Raw genomic sequence first — 22,828 nt, forward strand, 5'->3', positions numbered from 1 at the left:
CAGCAAATTGGATGTAGTCTATCACAGTGCCATCCGTTTTGTCTCCAAAGCCCCATACACTACCCACCACTGTGACCTGTACGCTCTTGTTGGCTGGTCCTCACTACATGTTCGTCGTCAAACCCACTGGCTCCAGGCCATCTATAAATCACTGCTAGGCAAATCCCCGCCTTATCTTAGCTCATTGGTCACCATAGCAGCACCCACCCGTAGTCTGCGCTCCAGCAGGTATATCTCACTGGTCATTCCCAAAGCCAACACCTCCTTTGGCCGCCATTCCTTCCAGTTCTCTGCTGCCAATGACTGGAACGAATTGCAAAAATCTCTGAAGCTGGAGACTCTTATCTCCCTCAATAACTTTAAGCATCAGTTGTCAGAGCACCTTACCGATCACTGCACCTGTACACAGCCCATCTGAAATTAGCCCACCCAACTACCTCATCCCTATATTGTTATTTATTTTGCTCTTTTGCACCCCAGTATCTCTATTTGCACATCATCTCTTGCACATCTAGCATTCCAGTGTTAATACTATTGTAATTATTCTGCACTATAGCCTATTTATTGCCTTACCTCCATAACTTGCTACATTTGCACACACTGTATATATATTTTCTGTTGTATTTCTGACTTTATGTTTTTTTTACCCCATATGTAACTCTGTGTTGTTTTTATTGCACTACTTTGCTTTATCTTGGCCAGGTCGCAGTTGTAAATGAGAACCTGTTCTCAACTGGCTTACCTGGTTAAATAAAGGTTTAAAAAAAAAAAAATAAAAAAAAAATGATATAGGCCACATAAGTTACAATCAGTGTTTCAATCAATTGAGTTTACAGGGGACATTCTCACCATACCTTTTCACCAATGTTCAACACTTGTCTTGTATGCTTTGTATTCTAGTGACTGCCTTCCTCTCTACATTATCTGAGGTCTGTCAATGTCTGTGATTCATCATATTTCTGTGGGAGTATCTGATGCTTGGAGAGAGTCCATGGAAATGAAACTTAAAGGGTTATTTGCATACACTCTGTTCAGTCACACAGTCTTAGCTAGATGGAGTTCGCATACACATAACGTGATTCTGCCACAACAATACTTGAAAATACAAAAAATACAACAACATTGCATTAGCTCCACATTACTGACCTTTATGACAAAGTGAAAAGAAGACTGTATTTTTTTTTTTAATCACTTCAAATCATCCATTCTGTTTGCAACAAGGCCTTTAACTAATACTGCAAGACAACACGGCAAAGAAAATAACTTTCTTGACTAAATTAAAAGCTATAGGTTTCGGTCAAATCCAATGCAACACAACGCAGACTGAAACCCTCTGAGGGGCCATACTTGTGAACTTTTGCTTAGACCATTGTTAAAAACCATTGGTCTAAAATGGCTGGCTGCTAGCTTTTCTCAAAGGCCAACCTGGCCAAATCAGCCACGATGCTGAGGATGGCCAGCTGAGCACATCATTATATCCCCGGTAACTTTTTCACTAATGCATCCTTACCAGAAGTCCACCGGCACATTCTGATACTCAAATTTAACTGCATCACATGAAGAAAACACGGTGATAGGATGCCTAGTTCCTCAGCCCGGTCTCATAGACTACACGTACATTTACGTCATTTAGCAGATGCTCTTTTCCAGAGCGCCTTACAAATTGGTGCATTCAACTTATGATAGCCAGTAGGACAACCACTTTTTTTTATTTATTTTTTTATGTGGGGTGGGGGGTAGAAGGATTACTTTTATACTATTCCAGGTATTCCTTAAAGAGGTAGGGTTTCAAGTGTCTCCGGAAGGTGGTCAGTGACTCCGCTGTCCTGGCGTCATGGGGGAGCTCGTTCCACCATTGGGGTGCCAGAGCAGCGAATAGCTTTGACTGGGCTGAGCGGGAACTGTGCTTCCGTAGAGGTAGGGGGGGGCTAGCAGGCCAGAGGTGGATGAACATAGTGCCCTCGTAACGTGCTAACAGAAAACCCGGGACACTCAAATTAGTATGATATGTTAAGTTTTGGTATGGTTACATAAGACAGATGGTTACTTAAGGCAAAAACAAAAGTAGGGTGGGTGGGTTTATAATGCAAACGTCTAGCAACCCAAAGGTTCCAAGTTCGAATCTCATCACGGACAACTTTAACATTTTAGCTAATTAGCAACTTTTCAACTACTTACTACTTTTTTTTTAGCTACTTTGCAGCTACTTAGCATGTTAGCTAACCCTTCCCCTAACCCTAATCTTAACCATTTAACAACTCCTAAACTTAACCCTAACCCCTAGCCCAGCTAACATTAGCCAGCTAGCTAACGTAAGCCACCTAGCTAGTATTCATTTGTTTGGCAAAATTCGTAACATATAATACGAATTGTAATCCATAACATATCATACGAAATGGGTGATGGACATCCACAAATTAATACATACCATAATACATACACTACGTGGCCAAAATTATGTGGACACCTGCTCGTCGAACATCTCATTCCAAAATCATGGGCATTATTATGGAGTTGGTTCTCCTTTGCTGCTATAACAGCCTCCACTCTTCTGGGAAGGCTTTCCACTAGATGTTCGAACATTGCTGCGGGGACTTGCTTCCATTCAGCCACAAGAGCATTAGTGAGGTCGGGCACTGATGTTGGGCGATTATAATAATATAATAATATGCCATTTAGCAGACGCTTTTATCCAAAGCGACTTACAGTCATGCGTGCATACATTTTTTTTTTTGTGTATGGGTGGTCCCGGGGATCGAACCCACTACCTTGGCGTTACAAGCGCCGTGCTCTACCAGCTGAGCTACAGAGGACCACCATTATGCCTGGCTCGCAGTCGGCGTTCCAATTCATCCCAAAGTTGTTAGATGGGGTTACGGTCAGGGCTCTGTGCAGGCCAGTCAAGTTCTTCCACACCGATCTCGACAAACCATTTCTGTACGGACCTTGCTTTGTCCACAGGGGCATTGTCATGCTGAAACAAGATAGGGCCTTCCCCAAACTGTTGACAAAAAGTTGGAAGCACAGAATCGTCTTGAATGCCATTATATGCTGTAGCGTTAAGATTTCCCTTCACTGGAACTAAGGGGCCTAACTCGAACCATGAAAAACAGCCCTAGACCATTATTCCTCCTCCACCAAACTTTACGGTTGGCACTATGCATTGGGGCAGGTAGCGTTCTCCTGGCATCTGCCAAACCCAGATTCGTCCGTCGGACTGCCAGATGCTGAAGCGTGATTCATCACTCCAGAAAATGCGTTTCCACTGCTCCAGAGTCCAATGGCGGCAAGCTTTACACCACTCCAGCCGACGCTTGGCATTGCGCATGGTGATCTTAGACTTGTGTGCAGCCGCTCGGCCATGGAAACCCATTTCATGAAGCTCCCGACGAACAGTTCTTGTGCTGACGTTACTTCCAGAGTCAGTTTGGAACTCAGTAGTGAGTGTTGCAACCGAGGACAATCGGTTTTGTACGTCCTACGCACTTCAGCACTCGGCGGTCCCGTTCTGTGAGCTTGTGTGGCCTACCACTTCGCGGCTGAGCCGTTGTTGCTCCTAGATGTTTCCACTTCACAATATCACCACTTACAGTTGACTGGGGCAGCTCTAGCAGGGCAGAAATTTGACGAACTAACTTGTTGGAAAGGTGGCATCCTATGATGGTGCCATATTGAAAGTCAGTGAGCTCTTCAGTAAGGCCATTCTACTGCCAATGTTTGTCTATGGAGATTGCATGGCTGTGTGCTCGATTTTATACACCTGTCAGCAATGGGTGTGGCTGAAATAGCCGAATCCACTAATTAGAAGGGGTGTCCACATACTTTTGCATCACAGGAGGCTGCTGAGGGGAGGACGGCTCATAATAATGGCTGGAATGGAGTGAATGGAATACCATTCCATTTATTCTGTTCCAGCCATTTCTATGAGCCCGTCCTCCCCAATTAAGGTGGCACCAGCCTCCTGTGTTTTGTATATTGTACCATACGAAACGTAACATCTCATACTAAATGGACTGTGTCGGATTTACGTACAGGATAATACAAAATGCTCTGAGACCAGGTTGAGTTCCTGACACTTTTCACCACTTGCCACATAAGTTCGAACCCCCCGTGGGTTGTTCTGACGGTGTCGGAGGTGGAACTGCCTTAGAGCTGTCCAATCCACAAGCGGCTCCTGGCGTTATACCTAAAGCGGAAGTTGCCATTGGCTGCACGGAGTCGCATTAACAGAAATCCCATGCAGCCTTTTTTACATGTTTGAACACTGGAATGTGATGTAATCTACACCTCCATATTGAAACTTAATTTTGCATTAGGATGATAGAAATCCTCTTTATTTTCTTTAATGATTTTTCAATTTGAGCATCATTATTTCTATACATTATTTCCATACATTATTTCTATACACTATTTCTACATATCTACACTTTTTCATTCTGAACTTCTAATGCAAGTGGGGCGGGTGTGGCTTCGTGACAATGATCGCAAGAGCAGCTGCTCGCCGATTTCAAGCCTCCAACGTAGTTACACCTCCATCGCAGTTACTCCTCCGACACGCCAAAACATCCGCTATGCGGGTGTCTGCTTTCGCCGGGTTAACGCCTAATCTGATTGAATCTAGGCCTTAGAATGAATTTCGTAAGGAGCTAGGCGTACGACTTTCTTCAGCCTTCTCCACAACCTGATGGGATAGACTTTATCAGCAGAGACCTGCCTGTGCTGCCAGGACTGGTGTGGGTGTCTAGGATGCAGCTTATTGCAATGTGATGAAGCAAGTGTTTCTTCTTCTGCTTCTTCTTCTTCTTCTTCTTCTTCTTCTTCTTCTGCTCCTCCTCCTCCTCCTCCTCCTCAGTGGACCTGACGAGCTAGGGTAGGCCTACAGCGTATTCACACCCCTTGACTTTTTCCACATTTTGTTACATTACAGCCTTATTCTGAAATTCATTAAATTGTTTTTTTCCTCACAATACCCCATAATGACAAAGCAAAAACAAGTTTTTATACATTCATGCAAAAAACGGAAATATCAAATTTACACAAGTATTCAGACCCTTTACTCAGTACTTTGTTGAAGCACCTTTGGCAGCGATAACAGCCTCGAGTCTTCTTGGGTATGACGCTACAAGCTTGGCACACCTGTATTTGGGGAGATTTTCCCATTCTTCTCTGCAGATCCTCTCAAGCTCTGTCAGTTTGGATGGGAAGTGTTGCTACACAGCTATTTTCAGGTCTCTCCAGAGATCTTCAATCGGTATGAATTCCGGGCTCAAGTCCGGGCTCTGGCTGGGCCACTCAAGGACATTCAGAGACTTGTACCGAAGCCACTCCTGCGTTGTATTGGCTGTGTGCTTAGGGTCGTTGTCCTGTTGGAAGGTGAACCTTCGCCCCAGTCTGAAGTCCTGAGCACTCTGGAGCAGCTTTTCATCAAGGATCTCTCTGTACTTTGCTCCATTCATCTTTGCCTCGATCCTGAATTCTTGCTCACCTCCCTGACCAAGGCCCTTTCCCCCCGATTGCTCAGTTTGGCCGGGCGACCAGCTCTAGGAAGAGTCTTGGTGGTTCCAAACTTCTTTGATTTGAGAATGACAGAGGCCACTGTGTTCTTGGGGACCTTCAATGCTGCAGAAATTTTTTGGTACCATTCCCCAGATCTGTGCCTCGACACAATCCTGTCTCTGAGCACTACGGACAATTCTTTCGACCTCATGGCTTGGTTTTTGCTCTGATAACTGTGGGACCTTATATAGACAGGTGTGTGCCTTTCCAAACCGTGTAGCTCAGTTGGTAGAGCATGGCGCTTGCAACGCCAGGGTTGTGGGTTCGATTCCCACGGGGGGCCAGTATGATAATGTGTGCACTCACTAACTGTAAGACGCTATGGATAAGAGCGTCTGCTAAATGACTAAAATGTAAAAAATTGCAATCAATTGAATTTACCACAGGTGGACTCCAATCAAGTTGTAGAAACATCTCAAGGATGATCAATGGAAACATGATGCACCTGAGCTCAATGTTGAGTCTAATAGCAAAGGGTCTGAATACTTATGTAAATAAGGTATTTCTGTTTTTTATTTGTAATACATTTGCTAAAAATTCTAAACCTGTTTTCGCTTTGTCATTATGGGGTATTGTGTGAGTATTTTTTTTTTTTTAATGCATTTTAGAATAAGGCTGTAGCGTAACAAAATGTGGAAAAAGTCAAGGGATCTGAATACTTTCCGAAGGCACTGATGATGAATATAGAATGCTGGGACCCAGAGGTATTGTACAGTCATGTATCCAGAGATAGCACCACTGTCAGGTGGTAGTATACAGTGAATAGAGCTCCAGAGATAGCACCACTGCCAGGTGGTAGTATACAGTGTATAGAGCTCCAGAGATAGCACCACTGTCAGGTGGTAGTATACAGTGAATAGAGCTCCAGAGATAGCACCACTGTCAGGTGGTAGTATACAGTGAATAGAGCTCCAGAGATAGCACCACTGTCAGGTGGTAGTATACAGTGAATAGAGCTCCAGAGATAGCACCACTGCCAGGTGGTAGTATACAGTGTATAGAGCTCCAGAGATAGCACCACTGTCAGGTGGTAGTATACAGTGAATAGAGCTCCAGAGATAGCACCACTGTCAGGTGGTAGTATACAGTGAATAGAGCTCCAGAGATAGCACCACTGTCAGGTGGTAGTATACAGTGAATAGAGCTCCAGAGATAGCACCACTGTCAGGTGGTAGTATACAGTAAATAGAGCTCCAGAGATAGCACCACTGTCAGGTGGTAGTATACAGTGAATAGAGCTCCAGAGATAGCACCACTGCCAGGTGGTAGTATACAGTGAATAGAGCTCCAGAGATAGCACCACTGTCAGGTGGTAGTATACAGTGAATAGAGCTCCAGAGATAGCACCACTGCCAGGTGGTAGTATACAGTGAATAGAGCTCCAGAGATAGCACCACTGTCAGGTGGTAGTATACAGTGAATAGAGCTCCAGAGATGTGGTGGTTCTGGGGTTCAGTTCTTACTGAATATGTTTTTCTCATTTCCTTCAGTCTATTGATCATAGCCAGATTAATATCTAGTACAGAATATCCCCCATGCGTTTCTTAAAGCTGACAGTTTGCTTCTTCTCACCTTTTAATGATACTGTTTGATTTAAGTCATGCTTCTTCCCAGTAACATATATCTTTTTTTTTTGATCTGAGAAGGTCATTTAGTTACAATAGCTACAGTTGAAGTACACCTTAGCCAAATACATTTAAACTCAGTTTTTCACAATTCCTGACATTAATCCTAGTAAAAATTCCCTGTCTTAGGTCAGTTAGGATCACCACTTTATTTATTTTAAGAATGTGAAATGTCAGAATAATAGTAGAGCGAATGATTTATTTCAGCTTTTATTTCTTTCATCACATTCCCAGTGGGTCAGAAGTTTACATACACTCAATTAGTATTTGGTAGCATTGCCTTTAAATTGTTTAACTTGGGTCAAACGTTTCGGGTAGCCTTCCACAAGCTTCCCACAATAAGTTGGGTGAATTTTGGCCCATTCCTCTTGACAGAGCTGGTGTAACTGAGTCAGGTTTGTAGGCCTCCTTGCTCGCACACGCTTTTTCAGTTCTGCCCACAAATGTTCTATAGGATTGAGGTCAGGGCTTTGTGATGGCCACTCCAATACCTTGACTTTGTTGTCCTTAAGCCATTTTGCCACAACTTTGGAAGTATGCTTGGGGTCATTGTCCATTTGGAAGACCCATTTGCGACCAAACTTTAACTTCCTGACTGATGTCTTGAGATGTTGCTTCAATATATCCACATAATTTTCCTTCTTCATGATGCCATCTATTTTGTGAAGTGCACCAGTCCCTCCTGCAGTAAAGCACCCCCACAGCATGATGCTGCCACCCCCGTGCTTCACGGTTGGGATGGTGTTCCTCGGCTTGCAAGTAACCCCCTTTTTCCTCCAAACATAACGATGGTCATTATGGCCAAACAGTTCTATTTTTGTTTCATCAGACCAGAGGACATTTCTCCAAAAAGTATGATCTTTGTCCCCATGTGCAGTTGCAAACCGTAGTCTTGTCTTTTTTATGGCGGTTTTGGAGCAGTGGCTTCTTCCTTGCTGAGCGGCCTTTCAGGTTATGTTGATATAGGACTCGTTTTACTGTGGATATAGATACATTTGTACCTGTTTCCTCCAGCATCTTCACAAGGTCCTTTGCTGTTGTTCTGGGATTGATTTTCGCACCAAAGTACGTTCATCTCTAGGAGACAGAACGCGTTGTCCCATGGTGTTTATACTTGTGTACTATTGTTTGAACAGATGAACATGGTACCTTCAGGCGTTTGGAGATTGCTCCCAAGGATGAACCAGACTTGTGGAGGTCTACAATAGTTTTTTCTGAGGTCTTGGCTGATTTCTTTTGATTTTCCCATGATGTCAAGCAAAGAGGCACTGAGTTTGAAGGTAGGCCTTGAAATACATCCACAAGTACACCTCCAATTGACTCAAATGATATCAATTAGCCTATCAGAAGCTTCTAAAGCCATGACATCATTTTCTGGATTTTTCCAAGCTGTTTAAAGGCACAGTCAACTTAGTGTATGTAAACTTCTGACCCACTGGAATTGTGATACAGTGAATTATAAGTGAAATAATCTGTCTGTAAACAATTGTTGGAAAAATTACTTGTGTCATACACAAAGTAGATGTCCTCACCGACTTGACAAAACTATAGTTTGTTAACAAGAAATTTGTGGAGTGGTCGAAAAACGAGTTTTAATGACTCCAACCTAAGTGTATGTAAACTTCCGACTTCAACTGTAGCTTGTTATGATGAATGTGTTTCACAACAAATTATATTTCAGAATTCATTTAGATACTGTAGGTCATTATGAATCTGTTCTGTCAAGAATAGCACTCCTAAACCCTCAGAGGACATGTAAATAGAAAGTGGTAGTAAACGTTCAATCAAGTTGAGCCCTGCTTAGGGAATAGGGTGCCATTTGGGACTCAACCCTGGCTGTTGTGATTCTCTCTGTGCTGTTGTTATTCTCTCTGTGCTGTGCTGAGGAGAACCAAGACGCCAGACCGGTTACAGCACCTTGCCAGCCTGCCTGCCTGTCCCCGAAAACCACAGGCTGGTCTGTGCTTGTTACACAGTCGGTTTAGCTACCAGGCTGGTCTGTGATTGTAACACAGTTGGTTTAGCTACCAGGCTGGTCTGTGCTTGTAACACAGTTGGTTTAGCTACCAGGCTGGTCTGTGCTTGTAACACAGTTGGTTTAGCTACCAGGCTGGTCTGTGATTGTAACACAGTTGGTTTAGCTACCAGGCTGGTCTGTGATTGTAACACAGTTGGTTTAGCTACCAGGCTGGTCTGTGCTTGTAACACAGTTGGTTTAGCTACCAGGCTGGTCTGTGATTGTAACACAGTTGGTTTAGCTACCAGGCTGGTCTGTGATTGTAACACAGTTGGTTTAGCTACCAGGCTGGTCTGTGATTGTAACACAGTTGGTTTAGCTACCAGGCTGGTCTGTGATTGTAACACAGTTGGTTTAGTTACCAGGCTGGTCTGTGATTGTAACACAGTTGGTTTAGCTACCAGGCTGGTCTGTGCTTGTAACACAGTTGGTTTAGCTACCAGGCTGGTCTGTGATTGTAACACAGTTGGTTTAGCTACCAGGCTGGTCTGTGCTTGTAACACAGTTGGTTTAGCTACCAGGCTGGTCTGTGCTTGTAACACAGTTGGTTTAGCTACCAGGCTGGTCTGTGCTTGTAACACAGTTGGTTTAGCTACCAGGCTGGTCTGTGCTTGTAACACAGTTGGTTTAGCTACCAGGCTGGTCTGTGCTTGTAACACAGTCGGTTTAGCTACCAGGCTGGTCTGTGCTTGTAACACAGTTGGTTTAGCTACCAGGCTGGTCTGTGCTTGTAACACAGTTGGTTTAGCTACCAGGCTGGTCTGTGATTGTAACACAGTTGGTTTAGCTACCAGGCTGGTCTGTGATTGTAACACAGTTGGTTTAGCTACCAGGCTGGTCTGTGCTTGTAACACAGTTGGTTTAGCTACCAGGCTGGTCTGTGATTGTAACACAGTTGATTTAGCTACCAGGCTGGTCTGTGATTGTAACACAGTTGGTTTAGCTACCAGGCTGGTCTGTGATTGTAACACAGTTGGTTTAGCTACCAGGCTGGTCTGTGATTGTAACACAGTCGGTTTAGCTACCAGGCTGGTCTGTGCTTGTAACACAGTCGGTTTAGCTACCAGGCTGGTCTGTGATTGTAACACAGTTGGTTTAGCTACCAGGCTGGTCTGTGATTGTAACGCAGTTGGTTTAGCTACCAGGCTGGTCTGTGCTTGTAACACAGTTGGTTTAGCTACCAGGCTGGTCTGTGATTGTAACACAGTTGATTTAGCTACCAGGCTGGTCTGTGATTGTAACACAGTTGGTTTAGCTACCAGGCTGGTCTGTGATTATAACACAGTTGGTTTAGCTACCAGGCTGGTCTGTGATTGTAACACAGTTGGTTTAGCTACCAGGCTGGTCTGTGATTGTAACACAGTCAGTTTAGCTACCAGGCTGGTCTGTGATTGTAACACAGTTGGTTTAGCTACCAGGCTGGTCTGTGATTGTAACACAGTTGGTTTAGCTACCAGGCTTGTCTGTGATTGTAACACAGTTGGTTTAGCTACCAGGCTGGTCTGTGATTGTAACACAGTTGGTTTAGCTACCAGGCTGGTCTGTGATTGTAACACAGTTGGTTTAGCTACCAGGCTGGTCTGTGATTGTAACATAGTTGGTTTAGCTACCAGGCTGGTCTGTGATTGTAACACAGTTGGTTTAGCTACCAGGCTGGTCTGTGATTGTAACACAATCGGTTTAGCTACCAGGCTGGTCTGTGATTGTAACACAGTTGGTTTAGCTACCAGGCTGGTCTGTGATTGTAACACAGTTGGTTTAGCTACCAGGCTGGTCTGTGATTGTAACACAGTTGGTTTAGCTACCAGGCTGGTCTGTGCTTGTAACATAGTTGGTTTAGCTACCAGGCTGGTCTGTGATTGTAACACAGTTGGTTTAGCTACCAGGCTGGTCTGTGATTGTAACACAGTTGGTTTAGCTACCAGGCTGGTCTGTGATTGTAACATAGTTGGTTTAGCTACCAGGCTGGTCTGTGATTGTAACACAGTTGGTTTAGCTACCAGGCTGGTCTGTGATTGTAACACAGTTGGTTTAGCTACCAGGCTGGTCTGTGATTGTAACACAGTCGGTTTAGCTACCAGGCTGGTCTGTGATTGTAACACAGTTGGTTTAGCTACCAGGCTGGTCTGTGATTGTAACACAGTTGGTTTAGCTACCAGGCTGGTCTGTGCTTGTAACACAGTTGGTTTAGCTACCAGGCTGGTCTGTGATTGTAACACAGTTGATTTAGCTACCAGGCTGGTCTGTGATTGTAACACAGTTGGTTTAGCTACCAGGCTGGTCTGTGATTATAACACAGTTGGTTTAGCTACCAGGCTGGTCTGTGATTGTAACACAGTTGGTTTAGCTACCAGGCTGGTCTGTGATTGTAACACAGTCGGTTTAGCTACCAGGCTGGTCTGTGATTGTAACACAGTTGGTTTAGCTACCAGGCTGGTCTGTGATTGTAACACAGTTGGTTTAGCTACCAGGCTTGTCTGTGATAGTAACACAGTTGGTTTAGCTACCAGGCTGGTCTGTGATTGTAACACAGTTGGTTTAGCTACCAGGCTGGTCTGTGATTGTAACACAGTTGGTTTAGCTACCAGGCTGGTCTGTGATTGTAACATAGTTGGTTTAGCTACCAGGCTGGTCTGTGATTGTAACACAGTTGGTTTAGCTACCAGGCTGGTCTGTGATTGTAACACAATCGGTTTAGCTACCAGGCTGGTCTGTGATTGTAACACAGTTGGTTTAGCTACCAGGCTGGTCTGTGATTGTAACACAGTTGGTTTAGCTACCATGCTGGTCTGTGATTGTAACACAGTTGGTTTAGCTACCAGGCTGGTCTGTGCTTGTAACATAGTTGGTTTAGCTACCAGGCTGGTCTGTGATTGTAACACAGTTGGTTTAGCTACCAGGCTGGTCTGTGATTGTAACATAGTTGGTTTAGCTACCAGGCTGGTCTGTGATTGTAACACAGTTGGTTTAGCTACCAGGCTGGTCTGTGATTGTAACACAGTCGGTTTAGCTACCAGGCTGGTCTGTGATTGTAGCACAGTCGGTTTAGCTACCAGGCTGGTCTGTGATTGTAACACAGTCGGTTTAGCTACCAGGCTGGTCTGTGATTGTAACACAGTCGGTTTAGCTACCAGGCTGGTCTGTGATTGTAACACAGTCGGTTTAGCTACCAGGCTGGTCTGTGATTGTAACACAGTTGGTTTAGCTACCAGGCTGGTCTGTGATTGTAACACAGTTGGTTTAGCTACCAGGCTGGTCTGTGCTTGTAACATAGTTGGTTTAGCTACCAGGCTGGTCTGTGATTGTAACACAGTTGGTTTAGCTACCAGGCTGGTCTGTGATTGTAACACAGTTGGTTTAGCTACCAGGCTGGTCTGTGATTGTAACATAGTTGGTTTAGCTACCAGGCTGGTCTGTGATTGTAACACAGTTGGTTTAGCTACCAGGCTGGTCTGTGATTGTAACACAGTCGGTTTAGCTACCAGGCTGGTCTGTGATTGTAACACAGTCGGTTTAGCTACCAGGCTGGTCTGTGATTGTAACACAGTCGGTTTAGCTACCAGGCTGGTCTGTGATTGTAACACAGTTGGTTTAGCTACCAGGCTGGTCTGTGATTGTAACACAGTTGGTTTAGCTACCAGGCTGGTCTGTGCTTGTAACACAGTTGGTTTAGCTACCAGGCTGGTCTGTGATTGTAACACAGTTGATTTAGCTACCAGGCTGGTCTGTGATTGTAACACAGTTGGTTTAGCTACCAGGCTGGTCTGTGATTATAACACAGTTGGTTTAGCTACCAGGCTGGTCTGTGATTGTAACACAGTTTGTTTAGCTACCAGGCTTTTCTGTGATTGTAACACAGTCGGTTTAGCTACCAGGCTGGTCTGTGATTGTAACACAGTTGGTTTAGCTACCAGGCTGGTCTGTGATTGTAACACAGTTGGTTTAGCTACCAGGCTTGTCTGTGATAGTAACACAGTTGGTTTAGCTACCAGGCTGGTCTGTGATTGTAACACAGTTGGTTTAGCTACCAGGCTGGTCTGTGATTGTAACACAGTTGGTTTAGCTACCAGGCTGGTCTGTGATTGTAACATAGTTGGTTTAGCTACCAGGCTGGTCTGTGATTGTAACACAGTTGGTTTAGCTACCAGGCTGGTCTGTGATTGTAACACAATCGGTTTAGCTACCAGGCTGGTCTGTGATTGTAACACAGTTGGTTTAGCTACCAGGCTGGTCTGTGATTGTAACACAGTTGGTTTAGCTACCAGGCTGGTCTGTGATTGTAACACAGTTGGTTTAGCTACCAGGCTGGTCTGTGCTTGTAACATAGTTGGTTTAGCTACCAGGCTGGTCTGTGATTGTAACACAGTTGGTTTAGCTACCAGGCTGGTCTGTGATTGTAACACAGTTGGTTTAGCTACCAGGCTGGTCTGTGATTGTAACATAGTTGGTTTAGCTACCAGGCTGGTCTGTGATTGTAACACAGTTGGTTTAGCTACCAGGCTGGTCTGTGATTGTAACACAGTCGGTTTAGCTACCAGGCTGGTCTGTGATTGTAACACAGTCGGTTTAGCTACCAGGCTGGTCTGTGATTGTAACACAGTCGGTTTAGCTACCAGGCTGGTCTGTGATTGTAACACAGTCGGTTTAGCTACCAGGCTGGTCTGTGATTGTAACACAGTTGGTTTAGCTACCAGGCTGGTCTGTGATTGTAACACAGTTGGTTTAGCTACCAGGCTGGTCTGTGATTGTAACACAGTTGGTTTAGCTACCAGGCTGGTCTGTGATTGTAACACAGTCGGTTTAGCTACCAGGCTGGTCTGTGATTGTAACACAGTTGGTTTAGCTATTAGGCTGGTCTGTGATTGTAACACAGTTGGTTTAGCTACTAGGCTGGTCTGTGTAGTCAGCAGGATGTTATTGTCCTTGTCCATGTACACCTGACCATATACTATGAACCCTTGCGGGATTGCTGATGCTAATACCTTCAACCAACCAATAAACCAAGCTAGCCACCTAAAGCCTACGAAGAAGAGATCATCCTCAAACGTGAGGGATTGCTGATGCTCATCTACTTTACTTAATAGGTTTTCTTTGACAGGGCCATTGCAAATTAATCAACATTTGTACATGTATATGCCAGATTTAGTCGCTACATTCCGTCACCTGACACTGCCCCTTTCTCCCATCCCCAGGAGCTCAGACTAATTCATTAGAGAGTCATAGTAATAGGCAGTAATTCATTAATTTCTCAGGCCACAACCAAATTAATCAGCTTCACCATCAGTTAATGTTAGGAGAGTGGGAGAGTGCTGGCAGACAGTGCTGCCCAGTGAGTGAATGAATAATGTGGCTGATTGTTGGTAGCTGTAGTCTGTAGACTACAGTACTTCCCAGTTGGGCACAGACTGGTTGAATCAACGTTGCTTCCACATAATTTCAATTTCAATGTGATGACATTGAATAAATGTGGAAAACTGATTTGATTAACAAAACGTCATCAACGTAAAGGAAGTTTGAATTTTTTTCATGCAACTCTTAACCCAAATCCAATGACATGGTGAACATTTTTGGGGATTTCACATTGAATTCATGTTATTTGACAACTCAATCAAATGTAAATCAAAACTAGACGTTAAACTGTCGCCTGTTCCCAGTGGGACCCTACCAAGTCTGTTGTGCTATAGAATACCTCCTTAACCAGTCGGTCCCAATCTTTCACCTTTATGTTGTTAAATGTCATAATGATGTATGATAACTGAACCTAATAATTCTCCCTCCCAGGCAGATCACCATAGAGGAAGGAGAACAGCGGGCCAAGGAGCTCAGTGTCATGTTTATTGAGACCAGCGCCAAGACAGGCTACAACGTCAAACAGGTGTGTGATGTAACGTCCCCTCTATATTCCTCAAACTCAACTCTGGATCTCGAAGCCAGTTCCACTGTTTTTTTTTTCTTCATTATTTCTCTCTAATCAGGGACTGATTCAGACCTGCGACACCAGGCGGTGCAATGAATGATCAGGTCGAACAGACAAGCAGCAGCAGTCCAGACTTCCAGGGGAAGATTTGAATACCCCTGACCTATTATGTGATTCCACTGGCTGAGGGGGGTTTGAACCCTCACTAAGTCAGTGGGTTTGAACCCTCACTGGGTCAGTGGGTTTGAACCCTCACTGAGTCAGGGGGTTTGAACCCTCACTGGGTCAGTGGGTTTGAACCCTCACTGACTCAGGGGATTTGAACCCTCACTGAGTCAGGGGGTTTGAACCCTCACTGAGTCAGTGGGTTTGAACCCTCACTGACTCAGGGGATTTGAACCCTCACTGAGTCAGGGGGTTTGAACCCTCACTGAGTCAGTGGGTTTGAACCCTCACTGAGTCAGGGGGTTTGAACCCTCACTGGGTCAGTGGGTTTGAACCCTCACTGGGTCAGGGGGTTTGAACCCTCACTGGGTCAGTGGGTTTGAACCCTCACTGAGTGTTGGCAACACTATAGTTCTAGGTTGGATTCATGCATGAACCAAATATACAGTATACTGATTATATAGTATCTGTCACTGTCAGTGTTGACAGGAAACAGTCCAGTTACGCATGAATTAGTAATTTCTCACATTTTGCTCTGACTCATTAGTCCCTTATTTATAATGAAAACACTGTGACTAGTGTAAAGTATTGGTAAGAGAATGGAGAATAGGGCTTGGTTGGACTGAGAGAACAGTAGAGAGAACAGTAGACAGAGTAAAGCACTGAGAGAACAGCAGAGAGACCAGTAGACAGAGTAAAGGACTGAGAGAACAGTAGAGAGAACAGCAGAGAGAGTAAAGGACTGAGAGAACAGTAGAGAGAACAGTAGACAGAGTAAAGGACTGAGAGAACAGTAGAGAGAACAGTAGACAGAGTAAAGGACTGAGAGAACAGTAGACAGAGTAAAGGACTGAGAGAACAGTAGAGAGAACAGTAGAGAGAGTAAAGGACTGAGAGAACAGTAGAGAGAACAGCAGACAGAGTAAAGGACTGAGAGAACAGTAGAGAGAACAGTAGACAGAGTAAAGCACTGAGAGAACAGTAGAGAGAACAGTCGACAGAGTAAAGCACTGAGAGAACAGTAGAGAGAACAGTAGAGAGACCAGTAGAGAGACCAGTAGAGAGAGTGAAGGACTGAGAGAACAGTAGAGAGAACAGTAGACAGAGTAAAGGACTGAGAGAACAGTAGAGAGAGTAAAGGTTTGAGAGAACAGTTAAGAGAGTAAATGACTGAGAGAACAGTAGAGTGAACAGTAGAGAGACCAGTAGAGAGTAAAGGACTGAGAGAACAGTAGAGAGACCAGTAGACAGAGTAAAGGACTGAGAGAACAGTAGAGAGAACAGTAGAGAGACCAGTAGACAGAGTAAAGGACTGAGAGAACAGTAGAGAGAACAGTAGAGAGTAAAGGACTGAGCGAACAGTAGAGAGAACAGTCGACAGAGTAAAGGACTGAGAGAACAGTAGAGAGAACAGCAGAGAAAGTAAAGGACTGAGAGAACAGTAGACAGAGTAAATGACTGAGAGAACAGTAGAGTGAACAGTAGAGAGACCAGTAGAGAGAACAGTAGAGAGAACAGTAGACAGAGTAAAGGACTGAGAGAACAGTAGAGAGACCAGTAGACAGAGTAAAGGACTGAGAGAACAGTAGAGAGAGTAAAGGTTTGAGAGAACAGTGGAGAGAACAGTAGAGAGAACAGTAGACAGAGTAAAGCACTGAGAGAACAGTAGAGAGAACAGTAGAGAGAGTAAAGCATTGAGAGAACAGTAGAGAGAACAGTAGACAGAGTAAAGCACTGAGAGAACAGTAGAGAGAGTAAAGGACCGAGAGAACAGTAGACAGAGTAAAGGACTGAGAGAACAGTAGACAGAGTAAAGGACTGAGAGAACAGTAGAGAGAACAGTAGAGAGAGTAAAGGACTGAGAGAACAGTAGAGAGAGTAAAGGTTTAAGAGGACAGCAGAGAGAACAGTAGAGAGAGTAAAGGACTGAGAGAACAGTAGAGAGAACAGTAGAGAGAGTAAAGGACTGAGAGAACAGTAGAGAGAGTAAAGGACTGAGAGAACAGTAGAGAGAACAGTAGAGAGAACAGTAGAGAGAGTAAAGGACTGAGAGAACAGTCGAGAGAGTAAAGGACTGCGAGAACAGTGGAGAGAACAGTAGAGAGAATAGTAGAGAGAGTAAAGGGCTGAGAGAATAGTAGAGAGAGTAAAGGACTGAGAGAACAGTAGAGAGAACAGCAGAGAGAGTAAAGGAATGAGAGAACAGTAGAGTGAACAGTAGAGAGAACAGTAGACAGAGTAAAGGACTGAGAGAACAGTAGAGAGAACAGTAGAGAGAACAGTAGAGAGACCAGTAGAGAGAGTGAAGGACTGAGAGAACAGTAGAGAGAGTAAAGCATTGAGAGAACAGTAGAGAGAGTAAAGGACTGAGAGAACAGTCGACAGAGTAAAGGACTGAGAGAACAGTAGAGAGAACAGTAGAGAGAGTAAAGGACTGAGCGAACAGTAGAGAGAACAGCAGAGAGAGTAAAACATTGAGAGAACAGAGCAGAGAGAGTAAAGGACTGAGAGAACAGTAGACAGATTAAAGGACTGAGAGAACATTAGAGAGAACAGTAGAGAGAGTAAAGCATTGAGAGAACAGTAGAGAGAACAGTAGAGAGAACAGTAGACAGAGTAAAGGACTGAGAGAACAGTAGAGATAACAGTAGAGAGAGTAAAGGACTGAGAGAACAGTAGAGAGAACAGTAGAGAGAACAGTAGACAGAGTAAAGGACTGAGAGAACAGTAGAGAGAACAGCAGAGAGAGTAAAGGACTGAGAGAACAGTAAAGAGAGTAAAGGACTGAGAGAACAGTAGACAGAGTAAAGGACTGAGAGAACAGTATTGAGAGAACAGTAGAGAGAACAGCAGAGAGAGTAAAGCACTGAGAGAACAGTCGAGAGAGTAAAGGACTGAGAGAACAGTAGAGATAACAGCAGAGAGAGTAAAGGACTGGCCATCTCTCCTTGTTATACTGTAGTAGTATCCCATATAGGACTGGCCATCTCTCCTTATTATAGTGTAGTAGTATCCCATATAGGACTGGCCATCTCTCCTTGTTATACAGTAGTAGTATCCCATATAGGACTGGCCATCTCTCCTTGTTATACTGTAGTAGTATCCCATATAGGACTGGCCATCTCTCCTTGTTATACTGTAGTAGTATCCCATATAGGACTGGCCATCTCTCCTTGTTATACTGTAGTAGTATCCCATATAGGACTGGCCATCTCTCCTTGTTATACAGTAGTAGTATCCCATATAGGACTGGCCATCTCTCCTTGTTATAGTGTAGTATCCCCCAAAAGAAGCTGAAATGTCTTGAGTCAATAAGTATTCAACCCCTTTGTTATGGCAAGCCTAAATAAGTTCAGGAGTAAAAAATGTGCTTGACAAGTCACAAAATAAGTTGCATGGACTCATTCTGTGTGCAATAATAGTGTTTTATATGATTTTTGAATGACTACCTCATCTCTGTTCCCCACACATACAATGAAAGGTCCCTCAGTCGAGTAGTGAATTTCAAGCGCAGATAAACCACAAAGACCAGGGTGGTTTTCCAATGCCAATGGTAAAAATGAGCATGGTGAAGTTATTCATTACACTTAGGATGGTGTATCAGTACACCCTGTCACTACATAGATACAGCCGTCCTTCCTAACTCAGTTGCCGGAGAGGAAGGAAACTGCTCAGGGATTTCACCATGAGGCCAATGGTGACTTTAAAATAGTTACAGTTTAATGGCTGTGACAGGAGATAACTGAGGATGGATCAACAACGTTGTAGTTACTCCACAATACTAACCTAAATGACAGAGTGAAAAGAAGGAAGCCTTTATAGAATACAAATATTCCAAAACATCCATCCTGTTTGCAATGAGGCATTAAAGGAAAACTGCAAAAAATGTGACAAAGACATGAACTTTTTGTCCTGAATACAAAGCGTTATGTTTGGGGCAAATCCAACACAACACATCACTGAGTACCACTCTTCATATTTTCAAGCATGGTGGTGGCTGCATCATGTTATGGGTATGCTTGTCATCAACAAGGACTAGGAAGTTTTTTAGGATAAAAATAAACTGAATAGAGATAAGCCATGGCAAAATCCTGGAGGAAAACCTGGTTCAGTCTGCTTTCCAACAGACACTGGGAGACAATTTCACCTTTCAACAGGACAATAACTTAAAACACAAGGCAAAACATACACTGGTTTACTTACCAAGACGACATTGAATGTTCCCGAGTGGCCTAGTTACAGTTTTGACTTACACTGAACAAAAATATAAACGCTACATGTAAAGTGTTGGTCCTATGTTTCATGAGCTGAAAGAAAACATGCCTGAAATTTACATATGCACAAAAAGCTTATTTCTCTAAAATGTTGGGCACAAATTTGTTTACATCCCTGTTAGTGAGCATTTCTCCTTTGCCAAGATAATCCATCCACCTGACAGGTGTGGCATATCAAGAAGATGATTAAACAGCATGATCATTACACAGGTGCACATTGTGCTGGGGACAATAAAAGGCCACTCTAAAAATGTGCAGTTTTGTCACACAACCCAATGCCACAGATGTCTCAAGTTTTGAGGGAGCATGCAATTGGCATGCTGACTGCAGGAATGTCCACCAGAGCTGTTGCCAGGGAATGTAATGTTCATTTCTCTACCATAAGCTACCAAAGTTGTTTTAGAGAATTTAGAAGTACGTCCGACTGGCCTCATAACCGCAGACCACGTTTATGCCGTTGTGTGGGCGAGCGGTTTGCTAATGTCAACGTTGTGAACAGAGTGCCCCATGGTGGTGGTGGGGTTATGGTATGGGCAGGCATAAGCTACGGACAACGAGCACAATTGCATTTTATCGATGGCAATTTGAATGCACAGAGATACCGTGACGAGATCCTGAGGCCCATTGTTGTGCCATTTATCCACCGCCATCACCTCATGTTTCAGCATGATAATGCACGGCCCCATGTCGCAAGGATCTGTACACAATTCCTGGGAGCTGAAAATGTCCCAGTTCTTCCATGGCCTGCATACTCACCAGACATGTCACCCATTGAGCATGTTTGGGATGCTCTGGATCAACGTGTACGACAGCGTGTTCCAGTTCCCGCCAATATCCAGCAACTTTGCACAGCCATTGAAGAGGAGTGGGACAACATTCCACAGGCCACAATCAACAGCCTGATCAACTCTAATCGAAGGAGATGTGGCGCACTGCGTGAGGCAAATGGTGGTCACACCAGATACTGACTGGTTTTCTGATCCACGCCCCTACTTTTTTTTAAAGGTATCTGTGACCAACAGATGCTTATCTGTATTCCCAGTCGTGAAATCCATAGATTAGGACCTAATTAATTAATTTAAATTGACTGATTTCCTGATATGAACTGTAAGTCAGTAAAATCTTTGATGTTGTGTTTATATTTTTGTTCGGTATAAATCGGCTTGAAAGTCTATGGCAAGACTTGAAAATGGCTGTCAAAAAAATCAAATAAAATGTATTGGTCACATACACAAGGTTAGCAGATGTTATTGCGAGTGTAGCGAAATGCTTGTGCTTCTAGTTCCGACAGTGCAGTAATATCTAGCCAGTAATATCTAACAGTTCCACAACAGATATCTAATACACACAAATCTAAGTAAAGGAATGGAATAAGAATATATAAATATATGGATGAGCAATGTCATTATCAGAGTGGCATAGGCTAAGATGCAATAGATAGTATAGAATACAGTATATACATATGGATAGGATAGAATAGAGTATATACATATGGATAGGATAGAATAGAGTATATACATATGGATAGGATAGAATAGAGTATATACATATGAGACGGGTAATGCAAGATATGTAAACATTATTAAAGTGCCATAAACTAAAGTGACTAGTGTTCCATTTATTAAAGTAGGCAGCAGCCTCTCTGTGCTAGTGATGGCTGTTTAACAGTCTGATGGCCTTGAGATAGAAGCTGTTTTTCATTCTCTCGGTCCCAGCTTTGATGCACCTGTACTGACCTCGCCTTCTGGATGATAGCGGGGTGAACAGGCAGTGGCTCGGGTGGTTGATGTCCTTGATGATCTTTTTGGCCTTCCTGTGACATCGGGTGCTGTAGGTGTCCTGGAGGGCGGGTAGTTTGCCACCGGTAATGCGTTAGGCAGACCGCACCACCCTCTGGAGAGCCCTGCGGTTGCGGGCGGTGCAGTTGCCGTACCAGGCGGTGATACAGCCTGACAGGATGCTCTCAGTTGTGCATCTGTAAAAGTTTGTGAGAGTTTTAGGTGACAAGCCAAATTTCTTCAGCCTCCTGAGGTTGAAGAGACGCTGTTACGCCTTCTTCACCACATTATCTGTGTGGGTGGACCATTTCAGTTCGTCAGTGATATGTACGCCGAGGAACTTAAAACTTTCCACCTTCTCCACTGCTGTCCCATCAATGTGGATAAGGGGGTACAAGCATTTCGCTAAACACGTGTATGTGACAAATAAAATTTGATTTACTCCCTCTGCTGTTTCCTGAAGTCCACGATCATCTCCTTTGTTTTGTTGACGTTGAGTGAGAGGTTATCTTCCTGACACCACACTCCGAGAGCCCTCACCTCCTTCCTGTAGGCTGTCTCATCGTTCTTGGTAATCAAGCCTACTACTGTTGTGTCGTCTGCAAACTTGATGATTGAGTTGGAGGCGTGCATTGCTACGCAGTCATGGTTGAACAGGGAGTACAGGAGGGGGCTGAGCACACACCCTTGTGGGGCCCCAGTGTTGAGGATCAGCGAAGTGGAGATGTTGTTTCTTACCTTCACCACCTGGGGGCGGCCCGTCAGGAAGTCCAGGACCCAGTTGCACAGGGTGGGGTTCAGACCCAGGGCCTCGAGCTTAATGATGAGCTTGGAGGGTACTATGGTGTTGAATGCTGAGCTATAGTCAATGAACAGCATTCTTACATAGGTATTCCTCTTGTCCAGATGGGATAGGGCAGTGTCCAGTGTGATGGCGATTGCATCGTCTGTGGATCTATTGGGGCGGTAAGCAAATTAAAGTGGGTCTAGGGTGACAGGTAGGGTAGAGGTAATATGATCCTTGAGTAGTCTCTCAAAGCACTTCATAATGACAGAGGTGAGTGCTACGGGGCGATAGTCATTTAGTTCAGTTACCTTTGCTTTCTTGGGTACAGGAACAATGGTGGCCATCTTGAAGCATGTGGGGACAGCAGACTGGGATAGTGAGAGATTGAATATGTCCGTAAACACTCCAGCCAGCTGGTCTGCACATGCTCTGAGGACGCGGCTAGGAATGCCGCCTGGGCCGGCAGCCTTGCGAGGGTTAACACGTTTAAATGTCTTACTCACGTCGGCCACGGAGAAGGAGAGCCCACAGTCCTTGGTAGTGGGCCGCGTCGATGGCACTGTGTTATCCTCAAAGCGGGCGAAGAAGATGTTTAGCTTGTCTGGGAGCAAGACGTCGGTGTCCGCGACGTGGCCGGTTTTCCTGTAGTTGTCCGTGATTGTCTGTAGACCCTGCCACATACGTCTCGTGTCTGAGCCGTTGAATTGTG

The 22,828-nt window shown here is 44.3% G+C and overlaps 1 protein-coding gene across 2 annotated transcripts in view; it reads left to right on the forward strand.

Annotated features, from left to right (window-relative positions):
* LOC311130933 (ras-related protein Rab-6B) overlaps window positions 1-22,828 on the forward strand; it is a gene marked incomplete at both ends in the record, with an annotated part of 129,871 nt that overhangs the window by 74,558 nt on the left and 32,485 nt on the right. Inside the window, one exon of one of the 2 annotated variants that reach the window (XM_084163745.1) lies at window positions 14,980-15,073. The exons of the other annotated variant lie outside the window; for it this stretch is intronic. Within the exon in view, the coding sequence (XP_084019871.1) occupies window positions 14,980-15,073 (94 nt within the window). The remainder of the gene's footprint in view (window positions 1-14,979; window positions 15,074-22,828) is intronic. 2 annotated transcript variants of the gene reach the window in all.

The sequence above is a fragment of the Coregonus lavaretus genome (genome assembly GCF_964263955.1).
Source record: "Coregonus lavaretus genome assembly, chromosome: 6".
Classification (NCBI taxonomy): Eukaryota; Metazoa; Chordata; class Actinopteri; order Salmoniformes; family Salmonidae; genus Coregonus; species Coregonus lavaretus.